Source organism: Zootermopsis nevadensis, unplaced genomic scaffold (assembly GCF_977971745.1).
Source record: "Zootermopsis nevadensis isolate Lab colony 2312 unplaced genomic scaffold, Znev_1.0 Znev_ptg000022l, whole genome shotgun sequence".
Classification (NCBI taxonomy): Eukaryota; Metazoa; Arthropoda; class Insecta; order Blattodea; family Termopsidae; genus Zootermopsis; species Zootermopsis nevadensis.
Window position 1 is genome coordinate 23,708,916 of NW_028259154.1, and position 25,739 is coordinate 23,734,654.

A 25,739-nucleotide genomic window follows, 5' to 3' on the forward strand; every position below is an offset into this window, starting at 1 on the left:
TAATGCAACTGAAACAGTTTCACCCAGTACCATTAAAACCAATGAACTGTTTCTCTCTCTCACACATGCCCAGCACTCCTATTGGTCCCCACCCACTCCTGATTTGACACCTGCTCCCATTGGTTGGGGGCAGGCTACTCCATTCACTGTCCACCTAGCCCCACCCACCCAATTGGCACATTCATCGCCCTGATGATGGAGGCAGTATGACCTCTGAAATGCTGGTAAACATCTACCATACTACACAGCACAACAACCCAGAAGACAGAAATCTTCAATGAACTGTTGATCTGACATCCATTAGAAATCATATTGTGAGAAAACATTCTATTGCAACACGTGAAAGACCAGCCTTCCCTATGGACCACCAATTTCAATATGTCGGAAAAAAGTATCGTGTGAAATGGGCCTAAGTTTATTGTTAACAGAACAGGAAAACTGTTTATCTCAGACTTTCAACAAAAAATTAGAAGCACATATTGACTTTCCAGATGATAAAAAGAATATTTTTACAAGTTTTGGTTATTAGTGGAAAGCTGAAAAATTGTATGCTAACATTACTGATGAATTACAGTATTATGATATAGGATCAAATGATGCAACAATAACAGACTCATTAATTACATTTCACTGTTAAGTTAAATTGTTTTGAGGACTCCTGACGTAAATACTCAACAATAAACACTATCTACCACAATTCTATTTTTAAAAAATAATACTTTATTTCTTCCTCATAAATCAGATGTGGCAATTTTTGAATTAGGTAAATTATGCAAATAAATATGGTATACAGAAATGGAAAATATGGAAGAATGTTGTCTAAATATACAGAAAACATGTTTGTGATCTGAACTTTATTCTCTACTACTACTCAATCTCTGCAGAGTAAAATCCTCTCTTGGAGGAAATCACATACCAGGTATGAAACAAAAATACATTAGTACTATAATATGTACAAGTAAACTAGAGAATGTAAATAGACATCTGACAAAAGAAAATGCTTACATTCATTTCGCAGTTTCATTGCTGAACAGCAAGCACATACAGAACAACTTCTGCATAATGGATGACTCAGAGAAGTCAGTCACTAAACATGGGTCAATTCCTCCCCCATCTGAATCAGCTCTCTCTCTCTCTCTCTCTCTGACACAAACAAACAGGCACACATACTAAACTTGATTCCGATGATAACAAATATGGTACACCTGAGGCTAGCCAGGATGGGACAAGGGAATAACATACTTCACTGAGTAGTGAAGAAGGAAATGGAGAGGGGTGCATGAAATAGAAGAAAACAACTTATTTCACTTGGACACAAACAGCTAATACTAAACACATGTGAACAATTTTAAGGTACCTGAATTAATCTGTGGTTGATACTAGGAACAAAGTAAATGTCAAAAATTCAATTCATCATTCTATACAAAATTATTAATTCCTGATGACAATGAAGAAGAGGAAATATCATGCAGATGAAAGCACAGTTTAACTGATAATATATCTGTATATATTATAAGTGTATTTATCTTTATAATATTTATGAACTGCATTTTTATAATAAACCAACTTTCCATTCAACAGTTTTCTCTACTTATTTACGACGGACATTTTAACACTGGATTTATTAATTTGCACAGAAGTAGGCCACTATTTTGTCTCATTATTTTTCTTTCTTTAAAAATCATACCAATTTATTTCAGCACTCGTCAGAAGTTCAACCTATCAGTGGAGTTATACACTACTTAAAAATTACTGCCACATTATTTGCCGTGACTTTTTCACCGGATGAAAAAGAAAACAGACCAAACTGATCAGCCTGTTGTAACATTATTCACACAATAAACAAATGCTAGTCTGACCACCTGGACACTGCTGGTATAGTAACTGGGCGATTTCCTGGGAACTTCATTCTGTGCCATACCTAGGCTTCAGTATATTGTGACAATAAACATTATATAATGAAGTAAGCTATGCATAGCATATTCCCAAAATGTCTTCAAATTGCGCAATTATGTTCACCAAAAACAATGCACAATTTTGTATATGCTTGCCAATCATTGACATTTAAAGTTGAGCTATGACAGCTAATTCTAATACCTAGTGCTCTGCCATTAAAATATTTAGAAATGGTGTCAATTAAATCAGTTCAGTAATTAATAACAATAAATTACTTTTTCACTTACATAAAAGATCTTTCTAGATTCAATTGCTGTGTACATATCAAATTAATTTAAAAATGTTCATACTTTACCATGAATTCAATGATGCCAGATGTGACACTGGAACTACAGACCTGAATGTATACATTAATATTATGTGATGAAATATAACATTTTCCAGTCAAAGCAATTTCATAAATAATGAACACTTGTCAATTGGCCAGTTAATCCCACAGTTGATATCACCACACAGACAAAATGAGCAGAAACACATCTGTGTTAAGAGCTATGGACAGACAAAATATAAGAGTATTTTTAACATTTCTTAAAAAATTTCTTCAAGCACAATAAATGTCAAATAATATTATACACATACAATTCATCAAAAAAATGTGTAAAACAAGGATGAAAATAAAAAAAATTAAAACTGTTCCTAGTAAGTAACTGAATCCAAAGAACAATGAAACAATTTCATAGCTCCACGAGGAGTGGAACTACAACCAGATTTTACTCCTCAGCCCCTTGACTGCATGACCAAATACACATTTAAAGTTCTTTAAACTACCTGAATATCACAACAATATGAAAATCTCACAACAAGACTTATGGCAGGCAGGTAGTTCCACAATATAACCCCCCTATTCCTGTCTGCTTGGCAGTCTTGGACTAACGGGCCATCTGAATGCATCATGGGCCATTTGAATGCACTGTGGTACCAGCACACTGCTTATTTGCACATCTGTAATCTTCAGAAGCATAATAATCTCAGAGCAGTCGAAAACATAACATCAATCCAATATAAGTACACTAAGTCCTGCTTTGAACCATATCCTATGCTTCCACTTTATGCAAGCTATGACCACTGTCTTCTTCATTCAGGGATACTTCAGTTCATACTGGATACAGGTTCCTGTGCACTTGTACTGGTGCCCATGGCACTGATTACAGAATACAGCATGATGCAGAGCAGCACGTACTCCCCCCACCCTTGCTCTTCTGCCGTTGGTCTGTAACACAGTATGAGTGAAAACCATTCATAAGAACTGAAATTAAGATTTACCATTAATATAAATTCATTGGAAGTTACAGTATTATCTTTTCTTTGATCTGAATAGGATAAATATTTAATCACAATTCTGAGTTTCCTGTAATACAAGAATAATCTGAAAATCATTAATTACTCAAAAAAGATAAAGGCAAAGTTTCCTCAGAGCTTAGACACCACGGCATGAAGACATACAGGTGGTGTGGGGACAAAGTTCAATAGTAGTCATCAGCTTCATCCTGACTGATTTACCCTCGTGGAATTATCACAGGTACAAGGTGAAGAGAAGAATCCTGCCAGAAATTTACGCACAACATATTACAAAGTCTCTTTAATTATTAAGCTTCTAATGCAGCCCACTGGAGCAAGGATTATATCTGTCTGCAAGTAATATTTTATACTTATATAGTGTAATTCAGGAGAAGTCTATTGAACTTTGTAGATACATTAATCAAGTGATTATAAGTAAAATAATTACTATTAACTTGGGTCAAAGTTGAAAAGTCGTTGCAGTCCGTAAGAAAGAAAAATATTAAACTAAAATTTGTCTAATGATGAAACATGAAAGACAATACAAATTCTACGGTAATTTCAACATTAAAATGCAATAAGTGTTACTTAATAATGGAACAAGTTATAAAGTGTTTAAAGTGTTGGCCCGCAACTTAAATGCACATTTGAGCAATGTGTAACTGAAGTTACATCCTCAAGATCTGAAGGTTGTTTTGAATTTCATTTTCAGCAACCAGAATTGTCTGAAGGAGTGTATTTCTGTCATTTGTTCTTTGCATATAGGCTAGATGCTTTGTGTCACCCAAAGATAAGATATAGGATTAAAACTGGTGAATCATGATGGTGAAGCAGGTGGTTCTCCTTAGCTAATCTAATGATTTGGACACTTATGATAAACATACTCTAACACCAGCTGTTCATTTTGTAAAAAGGCAAAGCAAACACCCTCTGTGAGCATGTCCAGTCAGTACAAATTCAATTCACTACAAAAATGCAAAAATACAGTATTTTCTATGGCTCTCTGGTCCATATTCGGTCCATGACCTCCTCAATTCTCCTCTTCCATTAGGTCCGTCTGTCCGAGGCTTTGATCGAGATTTCGAAACATCTTCCTTTTTACGGTGCAAGGTTGTTAGCCTTGCGACCAACCCCCAACCTGGAGGACCAGGGTACCTGTCTTAGTCTGACCTCTCCCCCCCGACCAATCTGGCTAGGGAGGCCCTACCAGTAGCTATGCTACCGCCAGCATAGCTCGTATCTGTCATGTGAAAATTAAATATCTCCACTGTCATTGTCACACATCTCTTTCAGCACACGTATGCTATCTTGTTTTGCCATCACAGATGTACGTACAGCCCATCGAAAACTCCTATCATTGCTCCTACATCACATTGCCTTTTCACACTGAATGATTAATAACCAGTTACCTTGTGAATTTGGTTCTGGCAGGTTTTCTCGTGGCACCAGATGCATGACAGTGGTCTTGCCAAATGGTAAACCAAGTGCTCCAAGTGTGACATTGCTATGTAAAAAGCGACCCTGGTAGATAAGTCGCAAAATCTCTGCCTTTGCCACAGCTTCCTCGGCCCAATCTGTAGTGTTAACAAAAGAAAAATGTATCAGCTATAACTGAATAACACTGCATTTGTTGATGAAGATGGAGGCCATATGTACTTCCATAATGGTGGTATCTACCTATCTTCACTGTCATTAAGAGCCTTAAATCCTAGAGTAACTGGTGTCTGCCTTGGGTTCTCACCTGTCAACGCTATCAACCGTGTCCAACACATAGTTTTCTGTCAAAGCCTAACTGAATTGTTATGGTTTAATGTAAGTGGATCACCTACATTTTTATGGTAATCAGTTACTTAATATTGGTAATATCAACACAGCAGTCATGCCAACTTCTGAAGTCGAAGTGAGATGTCATTAAATTATACACAGAAACAGAATCATCATCATCAGTGGCTCTACAACCCGTGTGGGTCTTGGCCACCTCTCTACGGAGGTTTCTCGGTCTTTAAATTATACACGGAAATCACTGCTAATCTGTACAATAATCATTTTATTAAGTTTGCCTTTGAGTCACAATTAGATGTCTGTAGAGATGATTTGTGATCTATGGGTCACAGGCTAAATACTAGTTTGATAGTGAAAACCCCACTGGATAGCACGCTGGACTTGGTCATGGTCAAAAACAAAAACAAAAAGTAGTGATTATCTGTTCATATATGTAAGGGGATACTTTTAACAGCAATGGTCATGTGACATACTACAAGCACTAATGGAGTTACCACCCAGAAGACCAACATTGACATGTTCAAAGCTGTCAGAACCTCAAATCTCACCTACAGTCTACATGATGCTACACCTAGAAAACCACAGTCCACAGGATTCTCCCTGATCAACACAATCATAACTCCACTGGAGACGAGAGACACCAAATCAGACAGCTGTTCTGTACATGCTGAATGATGAAATTCATATTTCCATCAACAGGCAAAAGAAGCATGCCAGTCCCCGAAATTTCTATTCCTAACACAATACAACCAAAATGAGTCACAGAATACTATTCCACTTGCAACTGTACAGCACAAATATATTTCACCTTCTGGCCAATTATCAAATACTGTCTGCGCAATGTCCCCTGCAGAATCGCTGGGGCTAAACAGGAACTCTTTCGTCTTCCCGCTGACCAGGATCAACCGCAGGTTGATCTAAAAAAAGAAACAGGATGACATTAATTCAACCCATCACAGTATTGTTTGACACAAAACATACAAGACCAGATGTAAATAAAATCATCACACAAGGATGTAATATAACAAATTTCATATTGATCATATGCTTCTGCCTCCCACACACACCACAGGCAAGACAATAAGTTATAATACCCCACAAATTTTACTGCCGCACACTATACTTTTACCGTTTAGATTACAACCATGGAAGAAGATAGTAGTTTAACACAAAAATGATTCTTCGTTAGTTTCTTTTACTCTGTGCTTGATTTCCCACATCCGTGTTGTTTTACGATGGGTTAGGTTGTCAGGGAGAATTTCTAGCGTGTTCATCGGGTGGTCGTGGGGATGTCCTGGAGAATTGCTGGAGAAGTCCTAGAATAATGTTGGAGACGTCCTGGTGACGATATATGGAAATTTCTTGGAGTATTGCTAGAGAAGTAATGGAAGATTATTTGGAAGTCCTTAAGCGGTGGTGGGTTTGATCCTATGCGGTTCGGTTATTTTGGATTCGTTTAAGTTTGAGTGGGATAGGTTACATTGGCTTAGGTTGCGTTTTGGGTTAGGTTATGTTAAGTTAGGTTAGGTTTGGTTAAGTCAGGTAAGCTGAGGGTAGGTTATATAAGGTTGTTGTTTTACCATGGGTTGGGTTGTCCTGGAGAATTTCTATCGTGTTCATCGGGTGGTCGTGAGGATGTCCTGGAGAATCCTGGTGAATTCCAGGCAAATTCACTACACCAAAGTACCAAGTATCTGAATAGGAGGCATCTTAAAAGCAACCGAATCTTTATCTGTACGTATCGGAACTCGGCAGTGTCAGCAATATAACCTCACGTATCGACAACCAAACCAAACACCGCTTTGCGAAGCAATATCGGAATATGAACTCGCCCAAACTCACAAACGAGAGGTCAGGAATAAAACCACGGGCTGTAGCTACCTCTAAATCTCGGGGAACATTCCAGTATACCGACAGCCGCCGGCGGTTCGAACTGGAGCAGCCAGAGCGCTAGCGTACTAGAACCTGCACCCCACGTCCATTCTGCGCCAGCGCAACATAAAGACAGATTCTGTGCCGTCCTCCTAGTTCGGCCAGCCCTCACCCATTCCCGACGTCGCTCCCATTACTTCTCAGCACTCAAGAGCCGACAGGTCGGCTCAAACTTCTTTATTATGAACACAAACATTTCACATTGTGGCTTATTTTGTATGGCTGTGTTAGCTGTCTGATGCCCTGCGGCGAACAACCCAGAAGACAGCCATAATCTTCCCTTCCCTTCCCTTCTCTTTTGTACTCGAAGTGGCCGTTTCCTAATTTATTCCCCGTCTAAATTCAGTTCCAGTTTGCAGCTTTCACATTTAATCTATATGTTCAGCCTGTCGTAATACCCCGGATTTGATTTCGCAGAAGATTACAGGCGGTAGGCATGAATAACAAAAGTTCCTCATCATAAACAGCAACTTCATGTTAACATTCATAGGATCGCAATGTCCGTGTATAATGTGAAGATGGAAGGGAATTGGTCTAGCCAAGCGACCATCAGCTTTTAACGGGCTCAGCTCCATAGAGTTATGAATCGTGTGTAGGGGGACTTAGCATCAGCGGAGAGGAACCTTGGCATTCCTGTGCCGCCTGTTTGGAGTTGAAAGGTCAGCCCAGCCTCTTCACCACGTCCTGTCGGCCCCAATAACTCCACTCGCTCGGCTCTCCCTTCCGCCAAAAGAATGAAGGAAGAAACTCCCCACACAATGAAAGCAATACGCAGATACGACTGGACACTGCTATCAAAGTTCAGCGCCTTCCATTAGGGGCTATAATAATCACCTGCTCATGCAGGTTCAAGTACCAACACGCCTCAGGTCTTCATGGTCTATTATTGATACTTTAACTCTACATAATTGCGACTGTTGCAATGCTTCAAGCTGTTTTATTTCGATACACGTCCGCTTATAGAGGGCAACTTACTTGATGACCCCACCAAAAAAAAATGTGTGGGCAAATTTAAATTCTTTCTTAGTTAAGACATTCATCGCCTTGAAACCGAACCTTCTTACCTGCATTACATATTTGTGTATCGTTTACTGAAAAAGCATGGCTTGCCACCTCTGAACACATGAAACCAACGATTACGTGAAAAATCCAGCAAAGTGAATTACTTTTACTACGAAAATACAAAATAATAGAATTTGCTGCCGTCGAAATCTTAGCACTGAAATAATTTAAAGATTTGGCGATGAAAGGATCAGCGTTTGCGATAACGCTTATTACGAATCAAGAGTGGAAAAGTGTGGGGGATCGATTGAAGTTCAAGTATCTTCCAAATCCGTTCCTTCTGATATTAAACACCGCATTAGCCTTTAATGCCAACTCACTGCACATCCAAAACTATGCGTTCATGAACAGATTTTCTTTACATTTTGTTAAATGCACAACACACTCTGAAGATCTTAATGAAATCTGCATTTTATGTAGAGCCCACGTGACTATAAAACATAAAATATATAAGAGCCTTTCCCTTGCATATGGCAACGAACCGATTGAACCGATGGCACATGTTCTATCTACTGGGTCTGCCATGATCAGATCTGGCAAGTTCCGAAAGACTGATTTTCTAAATAGTGCAAATAGCGCACGAATACGTCAGAGGGACGGCACAGCCTTACAGCATATTTGTTTTCAAGGCGTTCTGCTGTTTTATCTTTAACCCAGAAAGATATCTCTATTGGTAAATGCCTGGCACCATTCTGGCACATTAACGGGGTCAAAATGTGGCACGGCGACGATAACACCGGCTACATTTACATTAACGTAGTAATTAAAACCCAACGATGTTTCCGATAACTCCAAAGAGTTTATCGCCAACTCCATTACATTATCTGCTCTGGTATTGTTTCACTTCGTTTCTCAACTCCCCTCATTTACAAGGGGGAAAAAAGACGGTGAGATCAGCGGGCATGTTCCCCTTCTAACTTTGTAACCAAAAGACAGAACATCTCAGAAGACAGGCGTCTCTGTATGATTATGATTCTGGTTAGAATTCGAAGGAATTGCTTTCCAGAAAGCCTTGTTTGCATAAAACACGAAATTGCATAGAAAAGAAAGGATAATTTTTCACTCTTCATTCCTTTCTTTCCAAACAAAAGGCGATAAAGAGAGAACAAAAGACAGAAAGAAAGGAAGGGAAAAAGTACGCGCTTACTCTGTCGCGTCACGTTTTGATCGGAAAGAGGGAAGACTACACATTTTGACTTAGACACACTCGAGCTGAGACTTACTTTTTCAGTCGCAAGGGCGTGAAGAATGATAAAGATTAATGGTGAGCATGAGCAGGCCTTTGTGAGAAGCAAAAATGCCACACAAATTCCAGCTCCTTCTACGGTTCACAAACTGAAGTCGGAATCGGCCATCGGATCCGGGAGACGTCGACAGGCGATCAAAACGTCTTAAATTGTAATGGCTTTAGAATGAAGGCGAACCTGGTGGAATTGGAGTGAATATGGTTCTTGAAAGATACGAGAACATTTCTTTGAAAAGAATACTTGTTGGTCATACTATTAAGACTATTTTCGAGACTCCAGTGCTTGGAGAGACAGTTTTCTGGCAATAAGTCGATCGATATGCCTCGGGAAAGAACGCTGTTTTTATTAACGTGTGTGATACTGACTATTTAGTACAGTCACAGCCGAATCTGATGACTGTCCGGATCAAAATAACGCTGGCCCATATACAAGAAATAAGTACAAAACATGAAAACACAAGATTTCTGTCTTCTGCGTTGTTGCGCTGTGTAGTCTGGTCGATGTTAACCAACGTTTCAGAGGTCATACTGCCTCCGTCATCAGGGCGGTGAGTATGAAGATTTCTGTCTTCTGGGTTGTTGCGCTGTGTAGTCTGGTCGATGTCAACCAACGTTTCAGAGGTCATACTGCCTCCGTCATCAGGGCGATGAGTATGAAGATTTCTGTCTTCTGGGTTGTTGCGCTGTGTAGTCTGGTCGATGTCAACCAACGTTTCAGAGGTCATACTGCCTCCGTCATCAGGGCGATTAGTATGAAGATTTCTGTCTTCTGGGTTGTTGCGCTGTGTAGTCTGGTCGATGTTAACCAACGTTTCAGAGGTCATACTGCCTCCGTCATCAGGGCGGTGAGTATGAAGATTTCTGTCTTCTGGGTTGTTGCGCTGTGTAGTCTGGTCGATGTCAACCAACGTTTCAGAGGTCATACTGCCTCCGTCATCAGGGCGATGAGTATGAAGATTTCTGTCTTCTGGGTTGTTGCGCTGTGTAGTCTGGTCGATGTCAACCAACGTTTCAGAGGTCATACTGCCTCCGTCATCAGGGCGATTAGTATGAAGATTTCTGTCTTCTGGGTTGTTGCGCTGTGTAGTCTGGTCGATGTTTACCAACGTTTCAGAGGTCATACTGCCTCCGTCATCAGGGCGATGAGTATGAAGATTTCTGTCTTCTGGGTTGTTGCGCTGTGTAGTCTGGTCGATGTCAACCAACGTTTCAGAGGTCATACTGCCTCCGTCATCATCGCAACAACCCAGAAGACAGAAATCTTCATACTCACCGCTGTGAAAACCTCAAATCTTACATGAAAACACAAGTTATTTGAAAGCTATGCCGTTCCGGTATGGTGAATAGTTCTACACACGCAAACATTTTTGTACACTTAAGTAGCGTGATTAGCTCTGGAACAGCAGATCTGTATCCACAACAGACACCAGATCAACTTCATATCTGTGATTTCTTTTTGTTTTGTGTGCGGTTTCTGGAGTATCTCTCGAAGACGTCATCAGTTCAGCTGTCAAAAGAATTCTAGACTGTTGGTTTGGTAACCACTTTAACGAAATGGGAAAAAAGATGATCTGAGAATTCGTAAACAGCAAAAAGAAGACCAACTTCAGACGCTACAGCAACAAAAGCTGTCTAACCAAAGTGATCTTCTGCTAGCCGACGGATCACCACGCAGTCGGACAGCCTAGAACACTTTTCCGGACGCACAAGCTGAACGAACAATGACGCAAATTCAGTTGCCGGCATACGAGATCCCTGCTCTTGAAAACCATTTCTTCTTTTCCGCTGATGCAAGCATTAATGTGCGGGATCCTTCACTCAAGACCACGTACGGAATACATAAAGCCCTTTCGTTCAGTGTTCCTCCTTTCTCCATCTCCATCTTGGCTGGGTTATAGCGCAAAAGCAATATATGTCCACATCTTTTTCGATGTTTGGTAATCGTGTAACGTACTGCCGTAACAAATATGCCATATACTTATTTCGGTATCGCTTATTTCAAGAAACTCCCACGCAAAACTCGGCGATTTCTAAGTGTATGGGTAACGGAAGGAACTGGAAATGCCCTGGTGATAATTAATAATGAAGCTGCATTTCTCTTACGGACAAATAAATTCAACCTCAAATAAACAATGTCAACAGTCATTTAAGAAGCAGCTGGAAACCGTGTACCGAAACAAGACTTAACTTTCGCATCCAAGTATATCTTGGTTAGAAAGTTAGGTGGGACATAACTCGTTTCTGGCAGGCGGTCTGATCTGACGACACTTTCTGCATCCATACGCACATCACGAACGTTGTCGAAATAGACTGACGGTGTTACATTACTGAACGCAGTCAGTCGGATGTTCAACAGTGATTAATTTTTGTTTGTTTAACACACTTTCAATAGTTCAGATTGCCCTGTATCGTCAAATGATATAATTAGAGCGAATAATGAATTGGAGAGGATGAGGAAGGAAGTGGTTATGGCCTTATTTAAAATACTACTATTCCTTTATTTACCTGTAGGGACCGAGGTAAATCACAAAAATCCTCACAGTCATATCAGCTGATCCCCAGGCCCTAATTTAAACCTGGGACCTCGTCCAAAGCAATGCTAACCATTCAAACGCTACGTTCGGTATCAGTGTCTGAATTTTCGTCTTCGGTGACGAGGATGACGTTGGTTCTCGAAACGTCGGCGTTTTCTTCTTTGAGTCACCTTACACGGCTGGTAGCCCGAGAAGAATTCATTATACTTGTCGCCTTGAAAGCTTCAGATCATATACGATCAATAAATTGCCTACTGGTTTAGGGCCTAAATTTCACAACTGTCATTACAAAATCCCGTAGCTGGACTCTTATCCAAGCCAGTTTAATCCAATTTACATATAGCAACTATTTCTCCAGGCCTATCCATTTTAGTATTGCCCTCCCATCTGTAAGTCTAGGCCCCCAACCGGCCAAAATGTCGAATGCATTTCTTTGTTTCCTCTGCACAACTTATCCTGGAGACCAATCATTCTTGAGAAGCCACCTACTACTGGATGTCTTCCGTGAGAAATACGCCTGTCAGGTGGGCAACAGAGCAGCACACAACACCAAGTCACCTCACTGTGATCGCAACCCTGAGAGAAAGTATCTTCATCTTGGTCATTTCCTTCCTGCTTTCTTCCCGCTGGTCGAATTGAACGTCGTGAGAAGTTAAGAAGGTAGACCGGCGCGGAACGGAATCAAAGTCACGGCCGTATAGAATCAATACCAACTGCTGTGGTATACGTTCTACGTCTACTGAAATTCCACGGTCTCCCAAGCTGTCCCCTCCCGTCTCCACCCAAAGTTATGGAGACCCTGAAAAATGGGCGAATCCACGCCAGTATAGCTAGTAATATGACAGAAAATTATTTGCAGGCGGTTTTTATTCAGAAGTCTCCTCAAGAACTTAATCATGCTTATGTGCTAAAATCTGGATATCGATTAAAACTTCAGTGACTGCAAGTGTATGGAATTAGTTATCCCCCCCCCTCATGTGCTACACAGCAATAAGGTGTTTCTTGGCTTAACAACCATTTCCCAATTGCACCGAGTGGGACGACGACTGTAAATGATGAATGAAAAACAAATTCAACAAAGGGATCGTGGTATATTTTAACGTTACCATTTCAAGCATTTTTCTGGAGCGGCTGAGGAAAGCTACGAAAACCCAAGGCCAGACTGCCAGATTTCGGACTTAAAATCAAATCTGTACCACGAGGAGTGATACTCGTCTGGACGTTCAGTAGCACGTCATATGAGAAGGAGTCAATGTAAATTACGTAACGAGAAGCTTTATAGTTTGCACTTAACACATGTGTTTCCAGGATTATTATAACACAGAGATTATGACAAGCAAAACACACTACTGATACCGTGAGAAACCTCAAGATAGACGGTCTCCGGGCCGAGATTTGAAGTCGGGACCTCCAGAGTACGAAGCGCTAATACAAACCACATGACATCGAAGTTCGGTGGGTGGATATTACTATAACGGGTCTTCAAGAAACAGATATAAGTGAGTGAACTGGATTCAGTTGGCTCATGAGGGAGTCCAATGGCGGGTTCTCGCAAACACTGTAATGAGCCTCCAGGTTCCATGTAAGGCGAAAGATTTCTTGAACCAAGACTTTGCAAGAAAGATTCTGTTCCATCGAGGTAGTTTCAGAATTTTCAATTGCACAAGCTACAGACTAAAAGGACCTGTGTTTGATCGTCGGCAGGACAGAACTTTTCTCTTCAGACCGGTTCTGGGGCTAATCCAGCCTCCTAGGGTTCTTTCCTCGGGAATAAAGCAGCGACCGGCTCACCTCCATCTACTGCCGAAGTTACGAATGCATGCAAGGACGCTTACTTAATCACCTGGGCAACTTAACACGTGTTTTAATGTTAATGTGTGCGTGTTCCGATACATACAACAGGCACTGTCCAAAATAACTCCAGTACACTCTGTATAATTGTGAGAGTCAGAAAGCATCGGTTGTTTGCCAATCAGCAGCCAGGCAAGTAAGTCCCTGCACGTTTAAATTACCATGTAACACGAGAGCAGCAAACCTACGAACCTGAGCCTTTGGGGAGGGGGGGGGGGGGGGTGCCCGGCCGGACAGCCCCTACAGGGATACAAGAAAGGGCTCAATGGGTCGGGTGGGTGGGGCTGGATCGATAGAGTACCATACTGGAGCATGAAACGAGAGTGGGAGGGATAAAATGAGACAGCTAGATGGAACTGCAATTCCTGTCGACCCCAGAGACCGATACGCATGCACGCACAAGCCCTGAACCCGACAATTAATTAGGTCACTTCTTGAACTGCAGGTTAACAACTTTCTGCAAGCAATTAGGCCTAATGTTACCGGGAACATTCTTGTCAGAGACTATATTAGACTTAGGGAGAATTGTAAACGCGAATGAAGCCGGGGGAACACCGAGGGCGAGTTTCAAGCTCTGATGTACGGCGTAGAAGGGCAGCGGTTTTACAACTCCTACTTCGAATATGGACATTTGTAAAAACCGCTCATTCTCGCATTCTAACCGGAGGAGGAGGAGGGCAATGCTTGTGACGCAAGCAGCAGTTAACAAATTAGTGGCTGGTGACAAGTGCCTATGGGAAATCTGGGTCTTACTGGAAATGACCTTTGACATACCGCTGCGTACTGTAACGAACAACACTTCAAGATGAAAATTATAATCTACACTTACAGAAGTCTATCAGATAGGTACGTTAGGTCACACATAAGTGTTGGGTAAGTTTCTCCGATGCTTATCACCACACCATGAAGGCTTATAGGGGATGCAGATAAGGGTTAGACGCGTTCTTGAGCTGGGCATCAGATGGAGGTGAATTATTTACTTCACGTTGAATTAAGACTAGTGTACGTTCGGAATACAGTGACAGGTGAGTGAAAGCGACAAAACAGAGGCGTGAGGAGTCGTCCAGTCTTCTGAATAATCTCCGTCTTATCAACACATGAGTGCGACAAGAACCATGATGTGAACATCCACACATTGCTATGCTACATGTAACCCACAGCGCGAAATACCCAGTCGCACATGTGCGGACAACCACGATTACTCTACAGAGCAGGGAAACTGTGGACGGTAATTGGTAAAGTAAAGTTTGTCCCACTATACGCCATGTAGGCGTTTGGGGTGAGAGGAGGTATAGCTCCTCTCTTCCTTGACCTCGGCACTAGATGGGGGTGAGTGGACAGCATCACGCCCCGGCCGGCTTTACCCCCGGGAAAGGACCCCGGTACCCATTGTAGAGGAGGCTGGGTGGGCCCCAGAGCCGGTCTGGACGCAGAGGCTAGAGGAAAAATCCTCTGCCCCTGTCGGGGATCGAACCCCGGTCGTCCAGCCCGTAGCTAGTCACTATACTTACTGAGTTATCCCGGCTCGGACGGTAAAAGGTACACAATTTATTAAGTTCGGATACGCCAAAGCTGCGGTTCAATAAATAGTGATCATTGTAACGCATGTGGGGACCACTAATATCTAGAGCCAACGAATTTTGTTTTCCTGGCGTGAAAGCAGCCTTGAAAATATTTTACTGCATAAAAGGCAAATGATGATTTACATCATCTGACACTTAACAGATTACGTAATTTACTTATATGCACATATGTAAAAAGTTAACAGCAAACGATCAGAAGTCAATCACAATGGTACAAGTTTAGAAATGTTTAACACGTATAATCACAACACACTACAAGGTCTTCCAGCTGGAACATTTTCACACGAATCGTATGTAAAGCACTGTAAATAATTTGTATACACAAAGACGTGGAAAACCGGCCAATTCCAAGTTATCGCTCCTTAACAAAGCAAACTCTATTAAGCAGGGTATTTCCACAAAAGCTGATAGTAGCATTTGAACGCCGTGCAACAACACGCAAGTCGGCCTGCGCCAGAATTTTTTTCTGCCAAAGGATATACAAACTGGAACAGAAAACTAAGAAGTAACAAAATGTTCTTACAGAAACCCCACATTTTTAACATTTAAAGAATTTATCGTTTCCAAATTAGTTTTTATCATAATCATTTGAATATAACAAGCATGCATGCATACATATACACACACATGCGCGCTCTTTTAAGTGAACTGCTAAAATATTAGAATAGCCGGACGTCACATACAAATGAAAATCCCCTTAGGAACGCAGAACAACTGTAGTTCGATTCTTAGTGTCATAATAAAGCAAATACCGTTTTGTAAGAATAAGAATCGACCTAGACCTGGAATCTGGACGTTTGCCAGCGCCGTCATAATGTGCAAGGTTCTCTGAGAAAGTAGCGGGATGCGTCTCATTCATTGATCGAAGGTTCACTCGCCGATGTTGCTGACGGAGTCTGTCTCATCACATGTAGGTCAGCACGTTTGCAGGTCTGCAGATCTACAAGCCAACGACGGCCCTCTATCGAAGCACCGTGCTAAAACGGCGTATCGAGGCAAAGAAATATCCCTGCTCATGCAGGGAATCGAACCTCAGCCTCACAGCTCACAGCCAGTGAAGTTACAATACGTGGGTATTCCAGTAAGACTGAACTTGAGGCTCTGGATGCATGGATGTATTTATTATTTAGTGTTCTGTCTGACGACAGGTCCATATGAACAGGATCCTTCCATCCTTTTCTCGGACTGGGACCTGTTCATATACGTTCTTGGCAGATGATCCAGAAGTGGTTTGCCATTGCCTTCTTCTGTGTGTGAATGGAGTAATTGTTAGGATGCCACGGAGAAACCGGGGAAGCCCCCGGAGGAAAACTCCGTGTCGCCTACACCATGGCCTTGCCCAATACAAGTTATAAATTCGGGCACCGCCGGGAATCGAACCCGAGACCCCAGGATTGAATGCTCCGGTCTGACTATCATAGCAATGCCTGACCACTAATATACGAGAAATGTAAAAAAAAACAAGTTTTGGTACATAACAAACAGCTTGGGGGGATAATATTGTCTGCGCTCTGCTGGGTCGCAAATATACGATGTTTATATAGCAGATAGCGTGACATGTAGCCTAAATTTCAGGAGGTACTCATTCTTTGCTTGCGTTTAAGACGATTGGGAATGGAACAGAATGGAAAGCTAACGTCTGACGTAATGCTGCAACCGGACAAAGAGCGAGTACCGTTACTTATTTTAAAATGTAATAAAGGTGTAAAGCTGATGCTTTGAAATGTAGGCTACATATACCAAAATATTACGAACTGGGTTCATACGGCCCAGAGATTAAATTTAACTTAGGACATGGATGTTTCTCACCTCTGCCAAACTTCACAATCGTAACCCTTACAGTGGAAGGAGCTAGGATATTCAACACGTGGTGAAGATGAAGCATTTTTCCCCCTGCAGAATCCCGGAAGGTGGAACCCAGGGCTGAGAATATTGGGGGGGGGGGGGGGAGCACTCCGTTTTTGACTATTTCATTAAATAAATTTATACTACTATTATGCCTATCAGGTCTTCTTTGTATAAAAATAATGAACGTTCAATGACGAGGTCGTATCTGTCGACCCTCACTGCTTTTATCCACTTCGATGAAGTACGTACACTAAAAGCACGGATGTATCGGCGATAAAATACGAACAGGTACATGGAAGAGTGCACCTCAGCAAAGAACATGTGATCCACTGCTTAAAGCCAGCCTGCACAACTATTTCCAGAACGAATAAATAGAAGGCCTGCTGATATGTAAGACGTAACAATCTTACGCGATCATTTTATCCCGCATTTAAAATAACACGAGGACTACTTAAATTCGGCATATAAATGACTTCATTTGTACTGAACATCGTTAGTTGATCGATTTTTGTACCAAAAATGCTGCGTTTTCTTCGATGTAGAAACACGATTTAAATGCTGTGTAGATGAGTTTCGTACTTTAAAGGGTTAGCTGAAGTTTTCCTTTATTGAACAAAATACACAATTTACTTGTTCTCCCTTGCAAAATTCATTGCATTATGCCTACACACTTCAGAAGAAAACATATTTTTGAAATAAACCCAGAATCAGTCTATTTCGTGCTGTGATGGAACCTGAAGCATTGAATATGAAATTATCCGACATTCGTCACTGGGTGACATTAATTCTGGTTTCAGTCTGTCCATACATCTGGCAATGATTGCTTTCCTACTATTCCACTGAGATCATATTGGACAAAATGGCAGGCGGGCGGGCGGGCGGACACGGCCCTGTCAATTTACTACGCTCTCGTGAAGGGGCGAAGCACTTTGGAGCGGCAGCTGCAAATTAATCCTACCCGAGATATGGGCTTACAGGTTACTCGTAGGTGAACTTGCTATTCTGACAACCAAGAATGTCAATAACACTAATCCATACTGTTATATAACGTGAAACATAAAAAGTTTTAAGAAATTAAATTCTGTTCCACACTGACGTACATTAATGTTTTATGGTCAATAAAACTAATTTCAGAATAATTCCGAGCCATACAGACATGCCATTAAAGGTTGTCTTACACGTAAACCACACAGAACATTTCACGCGTTGTTCCACAGAGAAAAAAATCACTAACAGACACAGGGCTGAAATATCATTAAAAGTGCCCCGGCTTCGAGCCTCTTCAGAATATTACACCTGACTGACAAAATCATAAAAATTTCAATGTTCCATGTTCTTTCTATTGGATGACAGATGGACTTATTAAATAAACTAAGCCCACTGCATGGATATATCTCGTAAATACATGCAGTATGGTAACAAATTTGCCACCTTTAGAGGCGAGCACGATGGTACCGTTCTCATTGTAATTCACTGCGACGAGGAAAATCGTGATCAAATCATATTTATATAAGCTACCATCACCACAAACAAAATGGCAGATGCTTGTATGTTTTACCAGAAAAAGAAATCACACGTATTTTCCACCTGTCAGGAAGTACTTTCATTCATCACGGATCTGTACAGTAGCATGTACGATCAGGTATACGATGCACACTGCAAGGCACCCGTACGACACTGTAATCTTATGTGTAACAATTTTAATCACAAGCATTCAAACACGCGACAACATGAACATCGAGTGCTAACCGCTACACCAAAACGTTCATCAGAGTCTGCAACCCCCCTCCCAAATATATATTAAATTAAATCCGTGGCGTAACAGCTCCAGAGAGCCACAGCCGACTTCACATACCTAAGCAGAGGTGAACGATCATCCAACGAGATACAGGGTGACGTGTGGTCAACACGACGAACCCCCAGCCATTGCTAGTTTCCAAGACCGGATTGTAGCTCCCCAATTTCCTCACGATGCTGGGTTGGCACCGGTCCCATACACTGGTCGAAATCTCATGAGAAAATTTCTTCTCCCCCGAGACTCGAACCGGCGTGCATTCCGTATCACCGGTCCGAAACATGATTATATATATAAGGCGACCAGGCCGATTTCATGGGGCAGATTAAACAGTCGTAGAGAAATTTGAATCAAATTCAACAAAACTACACTACAGCCTGGGGCAGCTGTGACTCGCGTTGATGTCAATTAGCTTCTTCTGATCGCAGACAATTCTGCAGAAGACGCAACTATGGCAGCAACTGCGAAAAATACGACAAGCACCGTTACATTCGCACATACCCACGGTTATGCCAAGTTTAACGACCTCGACGGAGTCCAACGGCCATTGACGAATTACACAGAAATCGGGTCAGGATTAATAAACCAACCTCATCGCATGCAGTTCATAAACTGATATCAAGTGTTGTACAGTATTTCCTTTTATATCTAGTATTTTTTGACTCCGAAGTCCCAATTAGCCTCAGCCTGGTCTTAACTCATTAACACCGTCTGTCGTGTAATTAGGGATGCCTCCGCCCTCTGATTGCTACTGCAACCTGCCACGCGGATACTCCAGAGAGTTACCCAACTCTAGCCTCCATCTCATCTCGTTCTTTGATCAAAGCGCCATTTTGTAGCGTACAAGCATTAAAATCTATAATAGTCACTTTCTTCTATGCTAAATTTCATGCAGTTTTGGAAACACTGGAAAAACTTTTTCCTTCATACAGCTTCCTGCCTATAACAATTTATTCACAATCAACTTATTACGCCACTCCAGTGTAAATCTACGTTTGTTGTGTACAACTTAGCTCGGCAGTTTTCAGGCAAACATTTTCCGTGTCCCCAGTCAGGAACAGCAACACAAATTTGCAGTTCCAACATTCGGCTTCAAATAACGTAACGTACACGTTACAAAGCGGAGTGATTATATCTCGACACTCTTAAATCGCCGATGCACACCACGCCATAAAGACTTACAAAGGTCGTACAGGTAAACAGTTTGAACCTTCTCGGATTCAATACTAGATAGAGACAGGTGGTTAGGTTCATAATCTGGCCGCCTTTATCTCCGGTAAAAACAGCCTTCGAAATCAAATGAAGAGGCTAGCGAGATAAACTCCCTATGCGAACGAAATTATTGGGGATCATCAGTGTGGATTCAGGCGTAACAGATCAACGATTGATCAGACCTTTTGCATTCGTCAGATACTAGAGAAAAAATGGGAGATTTCAAAAAAGTCTATGACTCTGTTTTGAGAGAAGTGTTATGCAATATTCTCATTGAATTTCGTATACCAAAGAAGATGGTGAGTCTAATAAAAATGTGCTTAAATGAAACCTGTAGCAAAATTCGTATAGGTAAATATTTATCTGAGTCATTTTCCATCATGAACGGTCTGAAACGAGGAGATGCTTTGTCTCCATTGCTCTTTAACTTTGCGCTAGAATACGCCATCAGGAGCACATCAGCTATTGGCATATGCTGACGTGTCAATTTATTGGGTGACAACATAAATACAACAAAGAGGAACACAGAAGTTTTACAAGAGGCTAGTAGACAGGTGAGGCTAGAAGTAAATTCTGAAATAACTAAGTACATGTTAGTATCTCGTCGCCAGCAGACAGGCGGGCAGAATTATCTTAGGGTGGCTAATAAATCCTTTGAAAGTGTGACAAAATTAAAATATTTAGGAACAACAATAACAAATCAAAATGACACTCATGAGGAAGTTAGGAGGAGGCTAAATTCCGAAAATGTTTGCTACTTCTCAGTTCAAAATATTTTGTCTTCCCGTCTGATTTCTAAGAACCTGAAAGTTAAAGTGTACAAAACAATAATTTTGCCTGTTGTTTTGTATGGGTGCGAAACATGGTCCTTCACTCAGAGGGAGGAACACAGATTGCAGGTGTTTGAAAATAGGGTGTTGAGGAGGATATTTGGGCCTAAGAGGGTAGACGATGGGGTCTGGAGAAAACTATATAATGACCAACTTAAAAATTTGTACTCCTCCCCCAGTATTGTCAGGGTGATTAAGTCAAGAAGAATGAGATGGGCGGGGCATGTAGCGCGCATGGATGGGGCAAGAAGAGTACACCGGGTATTGGTTGGGAAGCCTGAGGGGAAGAGACTGCTGGGGAGACCTAGACGTAGATGGGAGGATAATCTCAGACGGGATCTTTGGGAGGTAGGAATTGAAGGAGACTGGATTTTGTTGGCCAGGACAGGGTCCGGTGGAGGGCTTTGGTTAATTCGGTGATGAACCTTCGGGTTCGGTAAGCCATCTAGTTAGTTCAAAGGAGTTAGGTCAAGTAACATCGGCGGCTAAGCAATCGCACCCTGTGCGGCCAATCCAACGGTTTTGAAAACGCTGACTGAGAAATAAAGTCACCTGTTTACCCAGCTAAGTGGGCTCGCCATTTCTGCAAACACAGGTCTCGCCTGGTGTGACGAGGCTCACCTTAACACACTAGCAGTTTATTTTCCAGGAAACGGAGGAAGGGCTTGGATGCCAAGCGCTCTTCAAGTACAAACGGCTCGATTAATTGGTTTCTAATAATAGCACACCACAAGGTCACCAGAAAACAGCTCTGATTATGTTTCCGTGGATGAGTGAGGATTATCGAGAGATCAGATGCGTCAATTCCATGTTTTTTTGATTCCGTCTCCATTGAACGCAGCATCGTCAGTGAATACAATCTTCGTGAGGAGCAGCTGGTTTTCAAAAGCCAGAGGAAAAACACTACACGTGCAAGGTAATCTGTTGGTTGTAGGGCCTGTACAGTTTACACATGAAAGAGGTGCAGACCATACTTCGTGAAGACTTCTCCACACTTACGTCTAGCACCAACTCGATTGAATATCCTTCGAAAACTAGTATTTGGACTGTGCTTAACAGTTTCGAGTATGCTGTCCTCCATCGCAGCAGTCTTTCACGTCTCCATTAGGGAAATTTACCACTTTCTCCAATATTCTGATGCACCAAGGTGGACAGCTACCATACTACATGGCGCAACAACCCCGAAGACAGCAATATTCAGACTCGCTGCTGTGAAACCCTCAGATTCTACAAAACAGCTGTAAATTTGACATGAATACTCTACCCCAAGTAAACACAAATTTTAATTTCCAATTTAAGGGTAAAACATGCACTGGCAGTCTTTTAAACATTTTAATTAACTCTATTAGATGTGAGAGTTGCAACTCATGAAACAGTATCTGTGTTTACCCGTGCGACTGAGAAAAATATGTCACAGAAAAACTGACTTCTGTCAGAACAAACATAATTTCGGTTGAAGTTGCAATGAAAGCATAATACAAATTACAACACAGAATGAGCCAAATCATTTGAAGTAATTTCATAAACAGCTTCATAATGTGTATGCTATGTATTCAGGACATACATACTTCAAGTTCCTACTGGGCAAAGAACATCATTAGATTTGAGGTTTTTCTTCATCCCTTCAGGCAACATTTATTTTCATTTCTCCATTAAAACAATAAATGTGTTCCTGAAAAATGTTGTATAAATGAAAAATATGTAAACCAATAGCTAAATTTCCACAGGAGGCTTATACTCCCAGTTCACAAACAACTTTTTGAAACCAAAAGTGTATAAATAAATGTATGAGCTTAATGAAATAGTACTTTTAAATAGGTTATACCACTTCCATTCCTTCCAGAGTTATAAATTGTACCATCCCACCCTAGAGGGTTAACAAACAATTTAAAAATATATATTTGAAAGAGGAAAAGTACAAAAAGGATTTAAAAATAAACCAAACATAATGTGCCATGATTAAACACAATGCAGGAGCATGTAACTTGGCCAAAATTGCAGGTTGTCGATTAATATGACTTCAGTCACCGAGTAATTCAAATTAAAAATACAGTAAACTTAACATAATCAACAAGCAATAGAAAGTTTGTAGCATAACTTATGTGACCACTTTTCTACACCAGTAAAGATACAGTTGTTAAAAATTATTAAGAGTACCACAACTTGTTATTTCACCCAAATTAAACATAGCTCAAGCAGTCACAAAACAAGATTCTTACTAGTGATAGGATATGGGGCAGGTATTTTCCATAAGTGCTTCGGTCTTGCCCTGCCAATCTTCAACCCATTGACAATCTCTACTGATACATCATACCCAAAGGTCCAACAACCATCAATCACATCACAACTTCAGTCTTAACTTCATGAGTCTCCTCTCACATGGCATTTAGCTGGACTTTGTGAAGGCATAAAAGTTCATATTGCTTTTAGGATTAAAAAAATACAGGTGTCAAATACAACCAGCATCTATTTCACTTATTTGATTTTATGGTGCTTACAAAACAGTACTGTCAGATCACAAAAATAAAGTTTGGGTGGGCCTCAAAACCATTCCAGATGCAGAGGCTAGAGGAAAAATCCTCTGCCCTTGTCGGGGATCGAACCCCGTCATCCAGTCCATAGCCAATCACTATACTAACTGAGCTCATAAAAGATAAGTAATTTGACTACTTCAAGACACTGTGCAAAAAACATACACCTAATGCTTAATACTGTATTTATTATAATTATTAACAATATATTGGCCTTATTTGGCTGTTGTCAAGCACTTAAATAAATGAATTGAATATAAACTACAAATTCAGTATAAATCATCACATACCCCTGGATGAACAAAATTTTACAGGAAATTAATTACACTGAAGTCCAGAATATGGCCACCACTACCACCAAGCTGCTACAATCACTGCTTCTGGTATTTATGTTCAGTACTATTATCTACGCTGGCACCACCGCACACGTTCTATAATATTTTATTGTTCACTAATAACTGGGTTACAGCACAGTTATATTTAGCCAGGGTAGGTTGGTATAAGTTTAATTTTTTTAACTAATAACTGCATTACGAAAGGTTAGATTAGGTAAGGGCAGGCTAGTATATTTATTTTCACGAAGTGCTAAATACTCAGTTCAGGTACTGTGGCTCAACTATGCCTTGTCACCTCTAAAAACTGTATCACTGAACCACTCTAAGAAATTCCACCATGACAAACCACGTTCAACACAATTCAGTAAGTCATGTCTCAGCCACCTAACCATATTTATTATCCACAAAATGTATCAGTTGTCAACAACAAATTGAAATAGGGGCATATGACAACCAACAGGTTCATTCCAATCATAATATTACGTCCAACTCTGTGCTAAAAAAATCGTAACTATTTACTAAACAAGGCTGCAACAAATCTGACAGTTTACTAAACACACTTAACTACATTTAAGTTAGGTTCATTTACTTTCATATACCCTTCAGATACAACTGTTTCAACAAAAGTTTCATCGAAACATATTCTAACAACTTCCACGAAAACAATCTGAAATATGCATTTAAAAAATATTGGCAATGATTCCAAATTTATAACACAGTCGCTTTTGTATAGGAACACTGATCCTGCAAAACTTACTAGAAACTATATATTTTCTAATGCTTAAAAGTGTGTCATTCTCCCATCAAAAGTCCCCTAAAACTAGCAATAATGGTTGAAAAACCATGGAACGAAAATAATCTTATCATGGGTGCGGCTACAATTTCGGTTTCTTACCTTGTCCGTTGGTATGTTTCTAGAACTCATGGTTATCACTGACACGATATTTACACAATAAGCGTACAAGTGGATGGCGAATTAACCAGGAAGATTTTTCTTTTTGGAACACCAAGCAGATGGTGATAGCAGACAACTGAGCAACATTCAACACTGTACACAAAAACTTAATGTTACGCCATTACGACGTACAGTTGAGCGATACATCGCAAATTGGAATTTATCATGTTATCTATCCATACTGTTCACGTGAAAAAACGTAGCATTTTTCATGAAGACAAGAGAACTTTCACTTAAACCTTTAAACACAAAACACAACCACTGACAACCAAAAGGCAAAATGGCGAGACTTTCTGTATCGTATTGTTCCCGTGTTGCATCCCGGGTAATATAACCGTGCCTTCTAAACTCACGTTCCTAATTTTTCAAACGTGAATGCCCAATGTGAAAAATATGCAGAGGAACGTTCATAAAATTCTCATTTTATAGTAATGGCCTATGAACACTTCCAAGCTTGATAGTGATATTTCAGATGTTCTCTCAATTACTAACCTGCATGTTTCTAAGTCACTTAGTACCTTCTTTTTGTATGAAATGCAAACGTTATGTCTTTTCTACAGAGTGGTATTTACTTGTCAGTACTTCAGAATATTTCAACCCGTGTCCTTGGTTATCTGTGACACAAAAAATATTCTGGTTACATTGATATCCCATGAACATACAAAGCCTGTGGATAATTTCCACTTTTCCTTCCATTTACCACCTCTTCGATGACAATCAGCTTTTCTTTGCAGAAGTTTGAACAGACTCCAATTGAATTCGACATCAATCTTTCTCATCCTCATAACTATTCTGATGTCATGGTTCTTCCCCTCTCAACATTATTGTGGAACCCATCCACAAAATTCTCATACATTATGATCAAACAGAACACAAATTAATTAAAACAGAGACAGAATGTACAGTTTTTTCCTTGATACTTTCACTCCAATGCAGAATTAGCTTATTTGTACTAGCATAAAGCATACAACATATTACAGAAAACCTTTTGTTACTAATTACATCTGAG

The 25,739-nt window shown here is 40.7% G+C and overlaps 1 protein-coding gene across 2 annotated transcripts; it reads right to left on the minus strand.

Moving 5' to 3' along the window:
• Positions 1–837: 837 nt before the first annotated feature.
• UBL3 (ubiquitin like 3) lies at positions 838–25,039 on the minus strand. 2 transcript variants are annotated; one of them, XM_022060899.2, is made up of 4 exons: positions 24,671–25,039; positions 5,825–5,933; positions 4,644–4,808; positions 838–3,166 (listed from the first exon to the last, which is right to left on the minus strand). In XM_022060899.2, exons 1-4 carry the CDS (start codon positions 24,698–24,700, stop codon positions 3,102–3,104), a joined length of 369 nt encoding a protein of 122 aa, XP_021916591.1. In that variant the 5' UTR covers positions 24,701–25,039; the 3' UTR covers positions 838–3,101. The 2 variants fall into 2 exon arrangements, with proteins under 2 accessions (XP_021916591.1, XP_021916592.1); XM_022060900.2 differs by lacking the exon at positions 24,671–25,039 and adding an exon at positions 6,597–6,873.
• Between the last annotated feature and the right edge of the window lie 700 nt (positions 25,040–25,739).

Excerpts from the sequence above, each read along its gene's own strand:
- UBL3 (XM_022060899.2), bottom strand. The coding sequence starts at position 24,700 with ATGAGTTCTAGAAACATACCAACGGACAAG. Across the intron at positions 5,934-24,670 it reads GAAACATACCAACGGACAAG|ATCAACCTGCGGTTGATCCT; the intron begins GTAAGAAACCGA and ends TTCTTTTTTTAG. Across the intron at positions 3,167-4,643 it reads GCCAGAACCAAATTCACAAG|ACCAACGGCAGAAGAGCAAG; the intron begins GTAACTGGTTAT and ends ACTGTGTTACAG.